The 20,342-nt window shown below is 43.5% G+C and overlaps 1 protein-coding gene across 2 annotated transcripts; it reads left to right on the top strand.

Annotated features, from left to right (window-relative positions):
• Window positions 1-641: 641 nt before the first annotated feature.
• Window positions 642-19,990, top strand: Nrbf2 (nuclear receptor binding factor 2). 2 transcript variants are annotated; one of them, XM_038343090.1, is made up of 4 exons: window positions 644-855; window positions 10,128-10,212; window positions 16,555-16,595; window positions 18,503-19,990. In XM_038343090.1, exons 1-4 carry the CDS (start codon window positions 826-828, stop codon window positions 19,208-19,210), a joined length of 864 nt encoding a protein of 287 aa, XP_038199018.1. In that variant the 5' UTR covers window positions 644-825; the 3' UTR covers window positions 19,211-19,990. The 2 variants fall into 2 exon arrangements, with proteins under 2 accessions (XP_038199019.1, XP_038199018.1); XM_038343091.1 differs by lacking the exon at window positions 10,128-10,212 and having other exon boundaries at window positions 642-855.
• The last annotated feature ends 352 nt before the right edge of the window (window positions 19,991-20,342 follow it).

Genomic DNA, 20,342 nt, shown 5'->3' with positions numbered 1-20,342 from the left:
TGGTTGCCCCCGGAAGCTGAGGTTCAAGGATTGTAGGACTGATACAAATTCAAGGTCAGGGCTACACAGTTTCTTTCTCAAAAGGTAAAAGCGTTGACACCTCCTATAAATTGACCTGGAGCATGACGTAATCTTAGCTGTTCTTGAAAAAGTCAACAGGGCCGGGCAGTGGTGGCGCACGCCTTTAATCTCAGCACTCGGGAGGCAGAGGCAGGCGGATCTCTGTGAGTTCGAGGCCAGCCTGGTCTACAAGAGCTAGTTCTAGGACAGGCTCCAAAGCTACAGAGGAAAAAAAAGTCAATAGTTAGAACAGAAACAGGAAAGGAGGGGTGGAGGCCAGAAGAGAGGACCTGAGAAAGCCTGCTGCCGGAGGGAAGCAAGAAAGATCAACTATGCAAAGAGGCCACAGAACTACTACCCTGACCCAGCTCCTCACGTGACGAGGTGGCCGAGGTCAAGCAGCCTAAACCCTGACTCTCGCGAGGAGAGGGGGCTCGCGTCAGTTAGCTGAATACCCCGCCCTCAGCCTCACCCCTCCCCGTCCCATCCTCAGCCCCGCCCCTCCCGGCTTCACTCCCACCCGCAGGCTCCGCTCCCCGCCGGCGCGTAACGTCACGACGTCATGCGTGCGACGCAAGGACGGCCCCGCGGCGCGGCGTCGGAGGCGGAAGTGGCGCGGTCGTCGCTCTCGGGCGCTCACTGCCGGCTCCGGGTGTTGTGTGGAGCCGGCGGACTCGGCCAGCCGCCGCGTCTCCTGCTCTCGCCGCCCCTCCATGTGCCCGGGAGCCGCCGTTTCGCCTCGGGCCGCCGCTCACCCCGGGGTCTATGGAAGTGATGGAAGGACCCCTCAACCTTGTGAGTAGTGGCGGGGCTGAGGGAGAACGCGCGGCTACGGGGGGGACGATCAAGGATGAGGGGGAACGCGGGCTGAGGGACAACCCGGATTGACCGGGGAAACCGCGAGCGGAAGGGAACCTCGACCCCCGGTACCCAGGCCGCTCCCTCGGGGCCCGTCGCTTCTGCCCTGCTGGGACCGCGTCCCAGCGCCACGTAGCCGCCTGCAGGCCGCGGGCAAAGTCGGGGTGTCCGGGCCGCACCTCTCACACCCCCCATTCCCAGGCTGCCCTCACAGCTGCGCCAACGGAGGCTCTTTGGAGACAGCTGGGCACGAACCGCAGTCCCCTCCCCGCATCCCAGTTCAATTGCTTTAGTCCTGTCGAAATTACCAGAGACGTTCGCACAGGGACCCTGGTCTGTTTTAGTCAAAAAAAGGGGGAGTGGGGAGGACTCAGCAAACGTCCCCACAAAACCCCTAACCTCCCACAGAGTTTTTTGGTTTTGGGAGTTCGTATTTTTCCCAGAGTGGTCACAAGGCGTCTTTGGGTTTCGTGGCAAAGGTTCACGTAATTTCGCTACAGACGTTTGATTTCTCAGCGTTGCAGACTGGGACTTTGAAGTCCCGAGTCTGTAGGTGGTTTGTAATGTGGTGGGATTGGGAACAGGACCAGGGAGGATTGAGTTCTGCCTTTGGAACCCAGCCCTGCTGACTTGGCCATGCTGGGCAGAGAAGCCAGAACCTGTGGCTTGAGAGTATAGATTTCTGGAGCCAAAAAATCTGCTCGGATTTGAACTCTGGCTTAGTCACCTAATAGCTTCGGGACCTGGAGCAAAAAAATTCACCTCATTTTCTTTTTCAGGTTCCTTGTGAGGATTAAAGGAGTAAACAAATAGAGGGCACGGAGAACCGTGCTTTATAGTTAGAACATTCGAGGATTTAGCCGCTGGTTTAATGAGAGCCCTTGACATTTTCCTTAATGAGCTTTATTTGGAGTGGTTGAGCTTGAACGCCTGAGAGTGGCCACCTCTTTTGGAACCAGGTTAGCAGCTCCGAGAATCCTATCCCAGGGTTACTAAGTTAGGCCCTGCCTCCATTCCTCAGTTGTTTACACTTAAGGATGACCACACTGGTGAGGTTTTGAAAGCCAGGGGAATACCTTACCCCTCTCTGGTTTTTAAGAGAACTCGCGAGGTCAGTATAGTTTGCAATGAAGTGTGGATGGCTCAATCCCGAAAGTCCACAGGAATATTAGGAGTGGTAGCCAGCTGTTTACAAAGTGCTTCAAAGTTCAAGTGTCCTTACAGAACCATCACTGGTTCTGTTCCAGGTAGCTTCACTTTATTTGGCACCAGGGTGTAGCGTGACTCCAGCTCCACTGGTGTGTTGTACTTGTGAGAAGACTGAACCTGGCTTTCAGTGAGCACCAGGTGCTCAGTCTAGGAAAAATTAGGTAAACGATGGCCACGGAACTTAGGTTTATCTCCTGCTTGTTTGAGCCATGCCAGCTCCACTGTCACTCTGTCGCAGAGGCTGGTCTTAGGCACTGGGTCATCCTGCTTCTGCTTTTTAAATGCTGGACTTCGTTATTATTCTAAATGCCTGTGTCTCCATGCCCTGGTAAGTTTTTAAATAAGTAAATTAGGAGGCTCATATAGTTTCATTTTCTGTGGTCTTAACATTTATGTGACGAGCTTCAGACATGTGGCAGCTTGAATTTTTAAGGCTTTTGAGATTTTGAAGATTGCTGGCTTTCCGGCCTAGCTCTTTACTCGATAACGGCTGGATGTTAACTTGAAAGAAGCATGTGGCAAAGTAGCAGTGGTAAGCCTCAGTCAGAGCTGTAGAAGACTCGGGTTTGTGTATGCATGTTTCACATATGTGAAATCAGGACAACTTGGGAGTGTTAGTTCTCCATATGGGCTTGGAGAGTGAACTCATGTAACCAGGTTGGTAGCGAGTATCTATCCCCTGAGCCCTAGACTTAAAAGTTTTTTGGAGATGTTCTCTTTTGAGGGGGTAGGGCATCAGTGAATACACCACGGTATCATCTTTACTCAACTTTAAAGGTAGCTCTAGGGGCTGGAGAGATGGCTCTCGAAAGGTCCTGAGTTCAATTCCCAGCAACCACATGGTGGCTCACAACCGTCTATAATGAGGTCTGGTACCCTCTTCTGGCCTTCAGGCATACATGCAGACAGAATATTTTGTACATAAAAAAATATTTAAAAAAAGGTAGCTCTAAATTCTGACTTAATGCGTATCTATGAAAATTCTAGTAAACTACAAGTTTATTACTGGAGTGTACTCCAGATTCATAATATAAGGACTTCACTACTGTACAGGGGTTATGTGTCCTCAGAGCATCCTTGGAATTTAGTAAGACCTGTTCGAGAGATTTGCTGATGAACAAGTCTAACTTGAGGGAAGTTAAACAATAGCTTAGGGCAGTGACTTAAGTGCATTTTGCATTTCAACTCATTATGACCTGCTCCTAAGAAGGCTTCCATATTTGTGTACTTTTCATTTTCCTTGGTCTTTATATTGAGCTCTGTGTCACTATTGCTTTTGCTGTGGAGTTTTATTATTAGCATTATAGCAAGATTAATTTCCTCACAGTGAGTTTTCAGAACATGGAAGAGACTAGTTTGAATTATTATTTTTGGGGGGTTTCAAGACAAGGTTTCTCTGTGGCTTTGGAACCTGTCGTGGAACTAGCTCTTGTAGACCAGGTTGGCCTTGAAATCACAGAGATCTGCCTGCCTCTACTTCTGCCTCCCAAGTGCTGGGATTAAAGGTGTGCCCCACCACCGCCTGGCTAAATTATTACAATATTTTAATATGTAAGTATGACAGATGTGCTAGCTCTCTGATTTTCAGATTTGGTCAAGAGAAGTTTTATGTCCTTTGAATGAAAAATAGTCTTTCAAGTCTAGATCAATTTATCATATCAAGTTTTTTCCTTTTTGTTATTTGCCTGTTTGAGGTAGGGTCATAAGACAAGGCCACAGTGTGTACAGTTCAGGCTAGCTTTAACCTTGTGATCTTCCTGCCTCAGTTTCTTGAGTGCTGTGATGACAAGCCTGCACCACCACTCAGCTTGTTAACTTTAAGTATGGAAAAATTGTAACTTACCAAATCACTTAGTGTGTATTAGTATTTCTTTCCATGCATTAAATTCTGGCATTTGGCTGGTAGCAAATGATTGGCCAAACGTCCATGAGATCATTTCTAGTGCTGCAACGTGGGTAGTGATGTCAGTTTTAGTGTCTATGACTTTTGTTTATGTTTTACTTGCCTAGGCTGCTGCAGGCAGTACCCATGGGACTACACAGCCACACTTGCTTTGTTGTTGCTTTGCTTTTTACGTGTTCGTCCTTCAGTCACCCCAGTTTTCTCTCTGTTAGGCTTAAGAGGGCTGGGCATAGCTGGGCGGTGGTGGTGCACGCCTTTAATACCAGCAGAGGCCTGTGAATCTCTGTGAGTCCGAGGCCAGCCTGGTCTACAAGAGCTAGTTCCAGGACAGGCCCCAAAGCTACAGAGAAACCCTGTCTCGCCAAAAAAAAAAAAAAAAAAAAAAAAAAAAAAAAAAAAAAAAAAAAAAAAAAGAGTACTGGGAGTGTTGGTTAAATAACTGAGCTTTCTGGAGTGTTTAGTTCCCAACCACTGCCTGAAGTGGTTAATGTTTTCAGGCATCTCATACAAGAAAAAGAGTCCTATCATGGGCTAAAGAGTAGCTGTCTTTATGTAGCTGAGGTCTTTGTAACTGTTTCAAACTAGTGATAGTAGAATTAAAATCTTTAAAGAAGAAAGAGGCTATTTCAATCCCCTTTGTGTTCTAAAAATAACCCAAGGAAAATAATCCTATGCCATAGGTATAGTTGGAATTACTTGGGAGCATTCTGGGTGAGGAGCATGGAGTGCCGGCTTATAGCCAACAATTAGTAAATGGTAGGGCATCATTGTGTCTCTTATTTATCTTGTCTTAATATCTAGATGCGCTATTCTGCCAGTTTCATAGATTATGGCATTAAATGCAGAATAAGTTGAGATAGTGGGGTTTGGAAGCCAGAATCTAAAATAAGTCATTGAGCTTTGTATTTGAGCATTATTTACCCATCTGCTTTAACTGTGATCTGCATGAGAAATCCTTACAGATTGGTAAGTCAGTTTTGGGTGTAGTACTGCCAAGCTGCTGTGTCATGGAATATATCTTGTGCTTCTGCAGAAACATTGGCCTCTCACATTTCACACAAAATAAAGCCAAACTATAACTTTTTACTGAATATGAGGTGCTGTAATATTTACTGTTTTGTGTGTTTGTGTGTGTTAGTGCTTTGCTTTCATATACATTTGTGTACCACATATGTGCTTGGTGCCCCTTGGGCCAGAAGACGTCATTGGGCCCCCAGGAAGTAGAGTTTCAGACTTTAATGAGCCACACCATCTGGGTGCTGGGAATCAAACTTACTAGGTCCTCTGGAAGAGCAGCCTGTGCTCCTTCTGCTTAGCCATCTCTCCAGCCTATGGATTTTTTCTTAATACTACCAGAATTCACCACATTGTTTTCATATGTGAATCCTATACTAGATTCTCACTGTCTACACAGCAGGTGGTGACAGCTTTGGAAAAACAAGAACAAGCTCAGCTAGAAACTGATGGGCATAAAAAGTTTATAGACAAAATAGCACAAGGAGAGAGGTGGTCTTCAGAGTTGGAATGAGGTCCTCAAGTTTACTGGAGCAGTTAGTTAGCTTCAGTTGAACTGTTGTGTTGATTATACAGTTGATTAGGTACACATGCGTGGAGGTACTGCTTCACACTTGTTTGTCTAGTGAACTGGGACAGGGGCATGAGGCTAATATTTCTCCTTTGTTCCCAGTTGAATGCCATACCAGTCAGGAATATAGTATATATCCTCTGCCTTCTTTCTGATATTTGGAATGGTGTTTTTTTGTTTGTTTGTTTTTTGTTTTGTTTTGTTTTTTTTCCCCGTCTCGATATAGCACTTCCTTTAGGTCAGAACTTAGTAAATTGAAAGATACAGAAGATACTGTTGGGGTGGGAGGAGAAAAAAAAAAGAAGATACTGTTATTTATAATTTTGGAGGTGTTTTGTTTTGAGACAAGATTTCTCTGTGTCCTGGAACTAGCTGTGTAGACCAGGCTGGCCTCCAGTTGACAGAGTTCTGCCTCTGCCTTCTGCATGCTAGTACTACAGGCAAGCAACACCGTGCTGAGAAGGGTGGCCTTGCACTTGCAATTTTAAAGCAGCAGGCAAAAGGAAAAAGTCCTTGAGCGTAAATTCATTCACTTAGTAGCCTAATTGTAGTTGCTAGGATGTTTGTTGGTTTTAGATAATGGGAACTCACTTCTATTAGCTTAAGGTCAAAGAGATATTACCCAAAGAAGGAGCAGGAAGACCAGTGTACAGTTTCTCTAGAGGGAGGCTTCTTGTTTGTTCCCAGCTGCCCAGACCATGAAATAATCACTCAAACTATATCATTTAAGTCACTTCTTGTCTAATCTCTTTGAAGTGTATTGCTAGTAAATTAACCCATTCTATTAATCTGTACATCGCCATGTGGCTGTGGCTTAGTGGGTAAAGTTCTGTCTGGCGTCTGTCTCTGGCAGAGCTACATGGCTTCCCCTGAGCCCGCCTTCTTTCTCCCAGAATTCAGCTTAGTCGTGTCTCCCCCTCCCCCCATTCTATCCTATTACAGGCAAAGGCAGCTTCTTTATTCATTAACCAATAAAAGCAACACATATACAGAAGGACTTCCCACACCATTTCCCCTTTTCTGTTTAAATAAAAAGGAAGGATTTAATAAAAGTGACACAACACACAGAAGGACTTCCCACACCGCAGTGTCTGAGAGCCTGTGCAGATTGGAACTCAAGAGTAGGATTCCTGTGATGGGCTTTTTGCTGTTTCACTTCCTTCAGGCCTTTGTTTCTGCCTGGCCACTCTCAGAATGCCCTGTAGTCAAAACCACTTTAGGTTTATTGCTATACTTGCTTTCTGATCCCAGGTTTGAAAATCCAGGGTTTGGGATTCTTTTTAAGTGTCCAGAAAGCCAGGCAATATAAGAATGCAGCACCTGTCATAGGAATCATAGTTGTTGAGGAAAAGCAGTGTATAGAAAGGGGTAAACTGTTTTGATTTTTCTGGTTTTTACTTTGAATTTATTTAAACGGATCAGTTTTAAGTGGGAATCCTAAAGAGTCCTTTAAAAAATAACATTAACAATCAAATTATTGGCTATCGTTTTATTACTGTTTAGAGACAGGGTTTCATGCAGCACAGACTGATCTCAAGCTTATTATGTAGCTAGGGATGACTTTGAAATTTTCATCCTTCATCACCTGCTAAGGAGTAGGATTATAGATAGGTGTGCACCACCATGCCTGGCAGACGTGAAGCTGAGACATTACAATTGGCCTCTGACTTGTGATCCTGCTTCAGCCTCCTTAGGGTTGGGTATAGAGTTGTGAGCGGTCATCTGTGACATCTCAGATTGCACTTTGCCCTTGCTCCTTCTGGCTTCCCTCCGTCCCTTCCTTCGTTCTTTCTCCTTTTTTCCTTCCTTCCTGTCCCTCCCTCCCTCCTCCTTTCTGACTTCCTTACCTCTTCCTTCTTGTGTGTGTGTGTGTGTGTGTGTGTGTGTGTGCACGCGCGCGTGTGTGTGTGCTTGAGACAAGGTTTCTCTATAGATCCCTGGCTGTCTTGGAACTTGCTCTGTAGAACAGAGTAGTCTCTAACTCAGAGATCCGCCTGCCCCTGCCTCTCAAATGCTGGGATTAAAATTGTGTGCTGCCACTCCTGGTTTGTCTTTGATTCTTTCTTAAAATGTGTCCAGGAGCCTCAGGCACAGCCTCGCCTCAGTAGATTTGCAGACCCTATTGTAAAACTATAGACTGAAAATTTGCATTTTACCCAGATCTGCCTGAATGGTTTGAATTCTCTTTACAACTCCTAAAATAGTGACCTGATTGAAATTTTTATTGACAGTGAAAAAATAGCCCTGGCAGAGCGGGACAGTTTAGCTGGTTTAGAGTGAGAGTCAGGGCTTGAAGAGACAGAGCCCTTGACTCTCGTGCTGTCCTTGTTATGAAGGGCTCTGGGGTTCACAGAAGTTTTCTTTGTGAGAGAAAAAGTGTGGGCTTTTTTATATTTTTAGAGCTCAAAAAAGGTGAAAGCACCTACATATGACCCCTTCATTCACTTTTCTGTTCTCTTACTGCCTAAGATCTTGTTGGTTGAATACCACTGTTCATTCAGATGATCTGCCAGATCCCTTGTTGATACTGTCTTCTCAAAAGGTCTGCCTTTCACCTGAGGGTGGTGCACGTGCGTACTCCCAGCAGGTAAGAAGAGCTACGTAGAGCAAGAGGAACAGGGTTTCAAGGCCAGACATGGGGTCCTGTCTCAGAAATCTGCCCCATCCCACCCCAAATGTTTTATATGGATACTAGAAAATATTTAGGTGTTCAGAACATACTTTTTGCTCAGTCCAAGCCTCCATGGTTAAAATTAACCCACCCATACCCATGCCCCCCGGTATTTTGAGACAGGGTTTCTCTGTAGCTTTTGATTCTATATTATAGCCCAGGCTGGCCTTGAACTCACAGAGATCTGCCTTCCTTTGCCTCCCAAGTGCTGGGATTAAAGGCATGCACCACCACTGCCTGGCTAAAATGTTCTAATCTTTTTTTTTTTGTTTTGTTTTTCGAGACAGGGTTTCCCTGTAGTTTCTAGAGCCTGTCCTGGAACTAGCTCTTGTAGACCAGGCTGTCCTTGAACTCAGAGATCCCCCCCCCCCCCCCCCCCCCCCCCGCCCCTGCCTCCCGAGTGCTGGGATTAAAGGCGTGCACCACCACTGCCTGGCAAAATGTTCTAATCTTAACATAAGTTACTGGCCTTGTTATGTAAGAGAAGGAAACAGGTTGACAAAGCTGTAAGTGAAATAATGTGTATTCAAGTTCTTTTGTTGTTGCTCTTGAAGGTTTGTGATCCAATAACTTTGTAAGAGTCAGCCAGGTGCTCTGTTCTGAGCTGTGTCTTTACCTCCAGCCTTTGGAGGATTTATTTGTTTGATTGACTGACTGATTACTGACATTTTGGCAGTTGAACTGAAAGCTTGTGCCCTGTCATACTGGACAGATGTTTTACCACTGACTACACCTTCTAGCCTTTGGTCTTTGTCTGGTCTGTTGATCAGGCTAACCTGGGCTAGGAGATGGCTTGGCTCCTCCTCCTCCTGAGTGCCAGCATTACAGGTGTGTGACTCCATGGGTGGAGGCTTTGGGAAGCTAAGTATCCATGTAAGAAGGGTGACACTATTTAGCTATATACCTTTACAGTAGGGACATCTAAACCCTTTGCTTTTTAGAACCTCTAACTTTGATGCGGCGAAGATTGGAAATAACCAAAAATAGTCCTTTTATAATTATTCAAGTTTAATAAAAAGGGAGATAAGGGAACTTACAGAACCAAGGGTCCAGCGGAGTGAGCGCGGGGCAAACGAACGGGGCGCCTTCCGGCTCCCCAATCCTATTTAAGGGGCATGGCTACCCCGCTGGAGCAGCCACGCCCCTGAACGCAGGGATTGGGCCAGCTGCCCCAACATAACTTAGCCTTTCTCTTTTTGATGAATTGTATATGAAGAGATAGTAATATCAAATATTAATAATCAGAATCCCTCACTGCATATTTTTTAAAATTTTAAGGTAAGTAGTAATTTTAATGTTTAAAGGGAAGAGTGAACAGCTATAAGAGAAGTTTGGATTTTTCATTATACATTTCCTGATTAAAGTCTTTAGACTATATAGACTTTTAAAAATACCTACAAGATGTCTCTTTGAAATATCTAATTAAATATCGAGAAAGCATGTTCTGAGTAATACCTGGGATTGTAAGTCTTTTGTTACTCTGATCTGTGGAAAAATAGAGGTCACTTAGCTGTTAGAACCTGATAACTGGAGAGGATTATGGGTAGAGAGGAGTTGCCAGTTTTTATCAGATGATGTGGTTCTAAGCTTGACTTCTTCCATAACATAGTTTGTTTGTTTGGGTTTTTGTTTGTTTGTTTTTCAAGACAGGGCTTCTCTGCATAACAACCCTGTTTGATCTAGAACTCACTCTGTAGACCAGCCTGGCTTTGAACTCACTTGCCTGCCTCTGTTTCTCCAGTGCTGGGATGAAAGGCTTGTGCCACCACCACCCTGCTAAAGATTGTTTTTTAAAAATCTTGTTTTGTAATTTGGAGTAACTCAGAATGTTTGTTTTCTAGGCTCACCAACAGAGCCGACGTGCAGACCGATTGTTAGCTGCTGGGAAATACGAAGAAGCGATTTCTTGTCACAAAAAGGCTACAGGTAAGTATTTTTCTTAAGAAATACTGGATAGAGCTGTTGGCAGGTTGAGGCCAGAGTATTGCTATGAGTTGGAGGCCAGCTTAGACTACCAAGAGAAATCCTGTCACAAAACAAAAAGAACAAGAATACTTTGTTATTGGTAGTTGTCATTTAGCAATGACTAATATATATGTGTTATTATATATATATTATATATATGTATATATTGTAGCAACTACTGCTAAATGTCACTTAGTTTACTGACTTTCTGGTGCTGGAGATGGAGCTTAGTGTAATTACGCACTTGGCATGTGTTGGTTTCTTATCAGAGTCCCAAATTTTTGAATTAGCCTTATAAATAGATCTGAGGGCTCAGTTTTCCAAAGTTCGAGTTCCATTGAGACTGGGTATCGCATCTGTTTTAGAACAAGGTCTGCAGTCTTTCTGCTAGGAAGCGCTATTCCTTCCCTTCTCACAAGAACAGAATTCTTTCCTGGCAGGGAATGGAATGTTACTATACTGTTGAAATACAAAGTCACAATGGGCACTGCTTTGAATAAATTTTCAGTATGTTCTTCCTGTAAGTAATTATCAAGAGAAAAAATATTTTTGATTCAGGATCTTGTTTATCTAACCCTTGATGGCCTAGTACTCATTATATAGCCCCGGTTCCTTCCCAGACTTGAGCACTCCTCCTGCCTCAGCCTCCCCAAGTCCTTGGATTACAGGTATGTGCCAGTCACACCCAGCTGAAAAAAAATTTAATTGTAGTAAGCAAGTGGCTCACACCTGTAATCCTCACAGTTTGGGTGAGAGGCAAGAATGTCACAACATTTGACACCAACCACACTATATAGCCAGTCTCTTCCCTAAAAAAACACCAGCAAGAACCAGTTTTATCATGTGTGCCCATGTGTCTGCTCTAGGTCTTGCGTACATAACGAGGTACCTCATAATAGTATTTTTATGTCTGGTGCGATTTTCTATAACACGAAACCAGTGGTCATTAAATCTCTCCTCAACCATATAATTGACCAGATTGTTGATTTGTACTAACTCCTGTGAGAGTACGCCATGTTTAGGAAAACCATGATGTGGACGAGAGCCCTGGTGCATTAACCGTAGTGAATTAGGTTCCTGTGTGCTATGGTTATAGTGGAGCGAGCACCGTAGGGTGTGTGTGCACCAGTGCATGATAGTCTGAAGACCGTGAGAGAGGAAAGAGTCGTCCTGAGGTCTTCTGTCCTGAGGATGCAAACAGCTGTGACAACACTAGGCCGTGTAGCTCAGTGGGAGAGAAGTTGCAAGGAAGTAGGTTGGGGGTGTTAATCTCTCCTGAACATCTACTTTAAATATTAGCCTTATATTATAATTGGAAGAAGTAATTGCCAATATTGTTAAGATTTTTTTGAGCACAATAGGACTGATAGACATACGAATTCACAGAACATGACTAAAACTTATAGGGATTCAGACCAGAAAATCCCAGGACTGAGAAAGGGTAGTGAGCAAGTCCCACCCCTAACCAAGAAGCTAATTGCAGCTGATACCTGCTGGAGAAGGGAATACGTTTTCTGCAGTGGAGAGTCACTGGGAATATTGTCCACACGGCAGGGCAGGCCCCATGCACAGGAGTGAGTAGCTGGCCCGCATAAAACAGACCTCATGGTTTTTTGGGTGGGTGGGGAATGAACATTTTGGGTTTTTTTGTTTGTTTGTTTGTTTTGCTTTGCTTTGCTGGTTTTTGTTTTGATCCCCCCCCCCCCCAGAGTAAAAACATGAAGTTGGGTGGGTAGGGAGGTGGAAAGGATCTGGGAGGAGTTGGGAAGGGAAAGAATATGATCAAAATATAGTTTATGAAAAAAATTTAAGTAAAAAAAAGTTTTTTTGAGATCATCTTTCATAAATTTCAGTATTAGGAGATTATCACAGCAATTTTGTGAGACAACCATGTCGTGCACTCAATTTTTCTTTCTTAAATTTCAGAATGATACTTATTTATGTGTATGTGCATGCCTGCCTGTTTATGTGTATCACATTCGTGCAGGTGCTCATGGAGGTGAGAGGACATTGGATCCCCTGGAATTGGAATACACCGCTATGTGGGTGCTAGAAACCAAATCTGGGTCTTTTAAAGAGCAGTAGTGCTCTTAACAGCCCAGCCATCTCTCTAGTCCCCCTTTTCTTTTAAAACAACTTTTTCTTTCCTTTTTTTTTTGTCCCAGTTGTAAGACCTTATTGTGAGAAATCTCCAAAGTGGTAGTGTGGCCCTTGATGAATTATTTGCAGTTTTGGATTATCTGTGGCTACCCTACCATGTTATATTCAGTTTCAGAGAGCTCCCAAAGTCAGCGTTTCCAGTTGTTCTAAACTTGGTTTTGTGAAAGCTGTTCTCATTGGTTTTTTTTAAATATTTATTTATTATGTATACAATATTCTGTCTGTGTGTATACCTGCAGGCCAGAAGAGGGCACCAGACCTCATTACAGATGGTTGTGAGCCACCATGTGGTTGCTGGGAATTGAACTCAGGACCTTTGGAAGAGCAGGCAATGTTCTCATTGTTAAGATGGTGGTTTAAAGTAAACTGTAGTTCAGAAGAGACACATGTGTGCAGACAATATGAGAGGGCTGTCGTAAGAAATTCCATGGTGTATGTAAGCAGTAGCAGAGCTCTGGATGGAATGTCACTACAGGTTTGCAAACAGTGCAGCTTGACAGACTTAGCACCGAGAAGTTGAAGAGATGTATGTAAGCCTGGCCAGTATGGCTGGAGCAAGGATGATAGCTTTCCTTCCTTCCTTCCTTCCTTCCTTCCTTCCTTCCTTCCTTCCTTCCTTCCTTCCTTCCTCTTTCTGTCTGTCTCCTTCCTTCCCTCTTCCCTCCCTCCCTCCCTCCCTTTCTTTTTTTTCTGGAGAAGAAACATCTAATTTGAATCTCAAGGTTGGTAGAACCTAGCAGACAAGAAATTTTAAGTTGTAAAATAAAATAAAAAAAAATCTCAAGTATTTGGATTGCGACCAGACAGTAGTGTCGTAATATCTGTAGAGGGAAGTTAGTGTAAAAAAACCAGAAGTTCCAAAAAGATGACAGTCAGTAAGAGCTTGATCCATTATTAGTAATATTTGTTACTTTATTCTGATTATTCCAGAAAGACTCTAAAATGCCATACAGAGGAACATATAGCAGAATACAGACTAAAAAGAAGTAGATGAGGAAAGACATGAAAAGCAAAAATGAAAGAACTATAAGTATGACTCAAAAAGGAATTTCAAGTTCCTGAGTATTATAGAACTTGCTCTTGGTTTATATCAGTCAGGGTTACATTTTTGCCTGCAATCCTGAGCCTGGCCATTACTCTTTACATTCTGGTCAGCATTCTGGCTTGCTGTGCTCTCACTGAAATTGCCCATTAAACTCCACATACAGCCTTTTAAGATGCCTTGGCTAGCCTCCCTTTCTACACTTCTGAACTTTTGTAGAGGAGTACCAATGACCTCTAAATAGTACAGTCAGGCAGAATCACAGTGACCCCACTTGGCTCTAGTTTTCTGGGTTTTCATAACTGTGACAGAAATATCTAAGGAAAATTAACATAGTATTTTATTTGTGTGTGGGGGTCTGTGTACTTGTGCTATAGTGTGTGTGTGGGGGGCTATACACTTGTGCCATAGTGCATGTGTGTGTTGGGGGTGTACACTTGCACCATAGAGTATGTGTATGTTGGGGGTGTACACTTGCACCATAGCGCATGTGTGTGTTGGGGGTGTACACTTGTGTCATAGTTCATGTGTGTAATGAAGTGGCGAGCAGGCCTGCTTTTCGTCCTGCCCTGTTTCTGCACGGCTAGCTTAGCCCCGGAAATAATAACACGGAAACTGTATTCATTTAAACAGTGCCTGACCCGTTATTTCTAGCCTCTTATTGGCTAACTCTCACATATTGATTAACCCATTTCTAATCTGTGTAGCACCACGAGGTGGTGGCTTACCGGGAAAGATTCAGTATGTCTGATCTGGCGGCTGGCTCCATGGCGTCTGCCTCATTGCCTTCTTCCCAACATTCTGTTCTGTCTACTCCACCCACCTATGTTCTGACCTATCAGGCCAAGCAGTTTCTTTATTAATTAACCAATGAAAGCAACAGAAATACAGAAGGATCTCCTATATCATGTGTGTGTGTGGTGTACGCTTGTGCCATAGTGCATGTGTGTGTGGGTTGTATACTTGTGCCATAGTGCATGTGTGTAGGTTAGAGGACAACTTTTAGGAGTGGGATCCAAGGATTGAACACAGGTGTGTCAGGCTTGTGTTGCAAGTGCCTTCAGCTGCTATCCCCTCTTGACAGCTCTTAACTTTGAGCCAGTAAGGTACTTGCCACCAAGCCTGATGTCTTGAGTTTAGTCCCTGGAACCCACACAGTGGAAGGAGAGGACCAGTTTCTACAAGTGTCTTCTCATATGTGCCATTGCCTGGAAGAGAAGCCTTTATCACCTGAACTTTAAGGAACATTCAAGGTCTACCATGGACCTGTAAGTCCCAGCACTTAGAAAGCTGATCAAGAGTTTTGTTGAGTTTGAAGGCAGCCTGTGCTACATCATGAGACTAAACTTTTGTTTTGTTTTGTTTTTTGAGACAGGGTTTCTCTGTAGCTTTGGAGCCTGTCCTGGAACTAGCTCTCATAGACCAGGCTGGCCTCGAACTCACAGAGCACTGGGATTAAGAGACAAAACTTTTTAAAAATAAATTTTAGGTCAGGTGGTGGTGGCATACACCTTTAATCCCAGCACTCGGGAGGCAGAGGCAGGCAGAGCTCTGTGAGTTTGAGGCCAGCCTGGTCTGTAAGAGCTAGTTCCAGGACAGCTAGGACTGTTACACAGAGAAACCCCATCTTGGAAAGCAAGCAAACAAAATAAATAATTTTTATTTATTTTATGGGTGTTTTGCTTGCATATACATATTTGTGCATAGTGTTTATCCCTGGAGCCTAAAAAAGGCCAGAAGAGGACATTGGATATTCTGAGATTGGAGTTACAGTTGAGAGCTAGCAAGTGGATACTGGGACTTGAACCTGACTCCTGGATGAACAGCCAGTGCTTATAACCACTAAGCCATCTATTTCTTCAGCCCCTGAAAACATACTTGAAACAAAGATACATCCAAATCATGTCAGCTTTCTCTTAGCCCAAAGAGAAAATGTAAGGATTTCAGCATTGCCTATTAAAATTCAACAGGTTATGTAACCCAGAATTTGATCAAGATAAGAAAAGCTTGACTGTCTTCATAAATTGCATTATTCTGTTCTTAATACCTCACACAGTATATTATCATATATTAGATATAATCATATTCTAAGGTTTTGTTGTTGTCTGAATTGAATTTGTGATTCTCCTGTGTCAACCTCCCAAATGCTGAAATTACATGTGTGCCACTGTGTCCAGCTTAGGGTTAAGTACCTAACTAGTGGTTGGCTGTTGGTATTGTGTTGATGTAGCAAAGAAACAATTGATAAAAAGTTCTTATAGGAGACCACAATGATGTAGTAGCAGATACTCAAATAGGCACTCATAAATATATCTGTTGATATTTTTGTTGAGCATAAGGCCTCAGTAAATTCCTACTTAATTTGGTTCTCAATAAACAGTTTTTCTAATTAAATGTTCAGTTCCTTTATCATACAATCTACAAATATTTTTGTTCTGCATTGTTGGGCCCAGGTTTGTGTTAGGCAAGCACTCTGCCGTGGCTAGGTGAAGCACGAGTAATACATACTCAGAGACTGAAATTGGGGTTCAACCTGAAGGTCAGAAAAGGAAAACAGCCAGCCATATGCTCTTACTTCGACTTCAATCTGAAAATGGTGATCTTGCTTCCAAGAATCTTAGGATGAGATTCAGTCTGTGAGCGTCTCCTTCATTTTATATTCCTCTCTAAGGCTGGGATTAAAGGCATGCACTGCCTGGTTTGTTTTCTTTCTATGGCAACTAGTGTGGCTACTGGAGTTAAAAGTGTGTATTACCAGCGCCTGGTTTGTAAGGCTGACCAGTGGGGCTGTTTTACTCTCTGACCTTCAGGCAAGTTTTATTTATTAAAATACAAATGAAATGCCACTACAGCTAGGTCCCCAACCTGCCAACTTTAGAAGTTTAAAGCCTCCAGTTTTTAAGATGGGCTAGGGAATACGTATTTACCAGTGACATTCTTTTGGGAGAAGTTAATGCTGTTTTCAAAGTTGCCTTTTTAACACAATTGCTTAGAAGACCAAGTTCTGTACTCTGGGGGTAAATACTTCCATTATTAGCCTATAAGTTACAAAATAATGATGTGCATATATTAATTTGCTTCTTTTTTTTTTTAAAAATCAGCTTATCTTTCTGAAGCCATGAAGTTGACACAGTCTGAGCAGGTGAGACACAATAGTAGTATTTGCAGAAATGTTTGGGTGGCTGGAGAGATGACTTAGCAGTTAAGAGAGCCCAGTATGGTTCCCAGTACTTGTGCCAAGGCAGCATACAAACACCTTCTGTGCAAAGGGATCTGGTGCCCTCTTCTGGCCTCCACTGGCACTGCGCTCACTTGTACTGCTTCCCCCATTATCAAAACAAGCAAACAAAAAGTCTTTTATCATTTATTTATTTAGATCAGGGACTGACTATATAGTCCTTTCTGGCCTGGAACACACTGTGTAGAGCAGGGTAGCCTTGAAATCCAAGATGCATCCAGCTCTGTCTCTCCAGTGTCAGAACTAAAGCTGTGTGCTACCATGTCCAGCTGAAAAAAAATTTTTTTAGAGAAAGGTTTTCTTGTGGAGATTTGAATTGGGTAAAACCTAAAGTTTTATATCTTTCTCAAAACACTAAAAAATATACGGATGTATTTTAGGAAAGAAATGAAAACTATGTTAGCTGCCATTAGCCTTCCAGCCTTGCCTTCCTGTTTCCTGTTGTTGCTCACAGGTCGCAGGCTCCACTGGCTAACATTGAGGAAGCAGGAATGGCCCAGGGGAACTAGATGGACAACGCTTTGCTTGTCAAAGGCAGTTTAAATCTGAATAATCTCCTGTTTGCTTCTTTGATACTTAGATGATTCCTGGACTTTGAGATCTGTTTCAGGATGACTTCATATTGTCTTAATATGTTTAGGGAAGGCCTGTGCTTAAGCATAAGATACTTAAATGTCTTAAACATACCTTCATTCTGGGGCTGGAGAGGTAAAAAACACTGAGTGCTCTTCTAGAGGACATGAATTTGGTTCCCATCACCCACATACCAGTTTGTAGTTAGCAGAGGAAGCTCAGGTTATTTACTTGGGTACAGCCATGACAAAGACCATAGCTTCAGAACCATGGGAAGTTGGCAAAACCTTTTCCCATGTGCGTCCATCTCAGAACTGGCAAAGCCTTCTTCCTTAGTTCAAGTTTGAATGCTGATGTGTGTAAAAACTAGCTGCTGCTGCTTTGTGCTCCCAGTTAGTTACAGCTTGAGACCACGTTTCTGCTTCCAGAGACCAGCTAGCCCCTGTCCCTGTGCTGTCCATGGTAAACAAACACGCTGAGATCAGGTTGCAGTGATAGTTGGTATGACCCCATCATGTTTTCTGGACATGTGCCTGTGTCTGTCGTTTCTTCATTGTCTTGCCTGCCAAGTCAGGATTCCATGTGGGTCACGGCAGGGTCTCATAACATTCTGCTTGTCTAGTTCCAGGGGATCTTTTGCCTCTTCTAACCTTCCTGTACATATACACACATGTAAATACACAAAATATTTTTTAGAAAATCTTTATCCAAGGTTTTTCCCTTTTTAGGGCTCTAGCAAGCCTGTGTCTTTGTACATGCTAGCAAACATCGTTCCACTGCACTACACCCCTAGCTGTAAAGACAATGTCTTGATTTATAATGATGGGTACCTAAGGACATGGTTCCTGTAAGCTGTGGCATTGGCAAAGTAAAAACGCTTAACTCAGATTGACTTGAACCAGCCCACAGCTGATAGTGTAGAGCTTGTGATGGCTGTCATATGGTGTTCATCAAGCTCTCCAAACACCCTGAGCATTGGAAGATCAGAGATGAAGGGGATACAGTCCATTGTCGTAAGGAAGCATGACACTTGGAACTCAGTTCATAGTGACAGCCCAAGGCATGGCTTGTTAATCTCTCTAGATCAGGAAGCAGAAAACTGGCTATGAACTGCATGGGCAAGCCACTTATAGACCGCACTTCCTGAAGACTGCACAGCCAGTCAAGCAGGTGTTGAGGCACATAAGCCTGGGAGCTCTCTGATGTTCTTTACACTGACCTTCTCTTCCATGTCACAGGCTCACCTCTCACTGGAATTGCAACGGGACAGCCACATGAAACAGCTTCTCCTCATCCAGGAGAGGTGGAAGAGAGCCAAGCGTGAGGAGCGGTTGAAAGCACAGCACAGCACGGACAGGGACGGAACCCCCCACCTGCAGGCATCTCACAAGCCCTCTGAGGACATGGAGGGTCAGAACCCTCTTCTTTCTCAGACGTACATCCCTTCCACAGAGAAGCGCCTCCCTGAGCTTCAGGGGGTCTTTGACAGGGATCCAGACACACTGCTATATTTACTGCAGCAAAAGAATGAGCCAACAGAGCCATGTATTGGAAGCAAAGCCCCAAAAGATGATAAAACAATAATAGAGGAGCAGGCAACCAAAATCGCAGATTTGAAGAGGCATGTGGAGTTCCTCGTGGCTGAGAATGAAAGATTAAGAAAAGAAAATAAACAACTAAAGGCTGAGAAGGCCAGACTCCTGAAAGGACCAATAGAGAAGGAGCTGGACGTTGATGCCGACTTTGTAGAAAAGTCAGAGCTGTGGAGCTTGCCACCACATTCGGACACTGCCACAGCCTCTTCAACGTGGCAGAAGTTTGCTGCGAATACTGGGAAAGGCAAGGACATTCCAATACCCAATCTTCCACCTCTGGATTTTCCCTCTCCAGAACTTCCTCTTATGGAGCTCTCTGAGGACATTCTGAAAGGATTCATGAATGATTAAAATGGAAGTCCATTGGAGAGGCTGGTGACAGTTAATCCAGAAAAGAATACAAAGGGAAAGCCACGCCCCAGGGGAATCCCAGAAATGCTCCTTCATCTGGTGTACTGTGGGAGAAGAGGCGGTGCCAGGACCTGGGAAAGTCACTGTGAAACATCACTTATCTTACGACTAAAGCTCGTGATCCTGACTTGGCAGACACTGAACTCTGGATGGAGGTTCGCTTTCTTATGATACAAACCAAATGGCTACCTGGAATAATTTTTCAAACAGTTATTTTTCTTATCTTCAGGGTTAAATGTATAAAAGTATGTCATGTGTAATTAATCTATAATGCCATAAATGATAATGCAAAAGCTAAATATGGTGGCCTGAGAGGCTCACTTGTATTTGGAACATGCTTTCTATCATGCATTGACTGTATGCATTTTATGCACATTTTGTTTGTTGAGATACGGTGTGTAAGATACACCCTTCCAGATGGAACTGTATGTGCCAGTTTGCACTACTCGTAACATAATGATAACCTCAAGATTATCAGGAGAAATATTTAAATTTCCATTTTATGAAGAAAGGAACCAAATTATTAGTTATGCTTTTTTAAAAAATTACCAGTTTACATAATTAATCAGGGTGCATTTTAAGTTCTAACTTTGTGTTATATGATGCATCATTTGAAAATACTGAGGAACTCTTCCTTTGTTCTGAATGATGCATGTGTGAAAGTAATGCTAGTTAGCAGTATTTGATTGTGAGAAATCAATAAAGTAATTGTGTTTCATACCCTTGTTGAATATGGCTGGTGGTTAACAAACATGGCGCTCAGTGGCTTCTCCCTGTTCCCCTTTTCTCTACGTGAGACCTACATGGTGGTCTCAGACTTGTGATCTTGCCCTCCTTTTTACAATGAGCTATATAGACTGGTGTGTCTTCAGCGCTAGGTGTACGAGGTGAGCACTTCCCACCACTTCTGCTCCTTGTGTTCTTCCTTCCCGTCGCTCTTAATGGTTTGCCATTTTCTTAGATCTTTTTCTATCTTTTGTTGATGCTCTGTACACACTGCTCAGTGCTCTTGCGTAGCCTGGCTCTGTTGGAGCCGTGTGCTCCACGTCTGTGTGTTGTCACCATGTTCAAC

Source organism: Arvicola amphibius, chromosome 9 (genome assembly GCF_903992535.2).
Source record: "Arvicola amphibius chromosome 9, mArvAmp1.2, whole genome shotgun sequence".
Lineage (NCBI taxonomy): Eukaryota > Metazoa > Chordata > Mammalia > Rodentia > Cricetidae > Arvicola > Arvicola amphibius.
The sequence above is the reverse complement of the archived record's forward strand: the minus strand, read 5'-3'. Positions and strand labels throughout refer to the sequence as shown.

Bases quoted from the DNA above. Each gene is read 5' to 3' on its own strand.
- Nrbf2 (XM_038343090.1), top strand. From the start codon at position 826: ATGGAAGTGATGGAAGGACCCCTCAACCTT. The intron at 856-10,127 runs GTGAGTAGTGGC...TTTGTTTTCTAG, and splicing joins TGGAAGGACCCCTCAACCTT to GCTCACCAACAGAGCCGACG. The intron at 16,596-18,502 runs GTGAGACACAAT...TCCATGTCACAG, and splicing joins AGTTGACACAGTCTGAGCAG to GCTCACCTCTCACTGGAATT.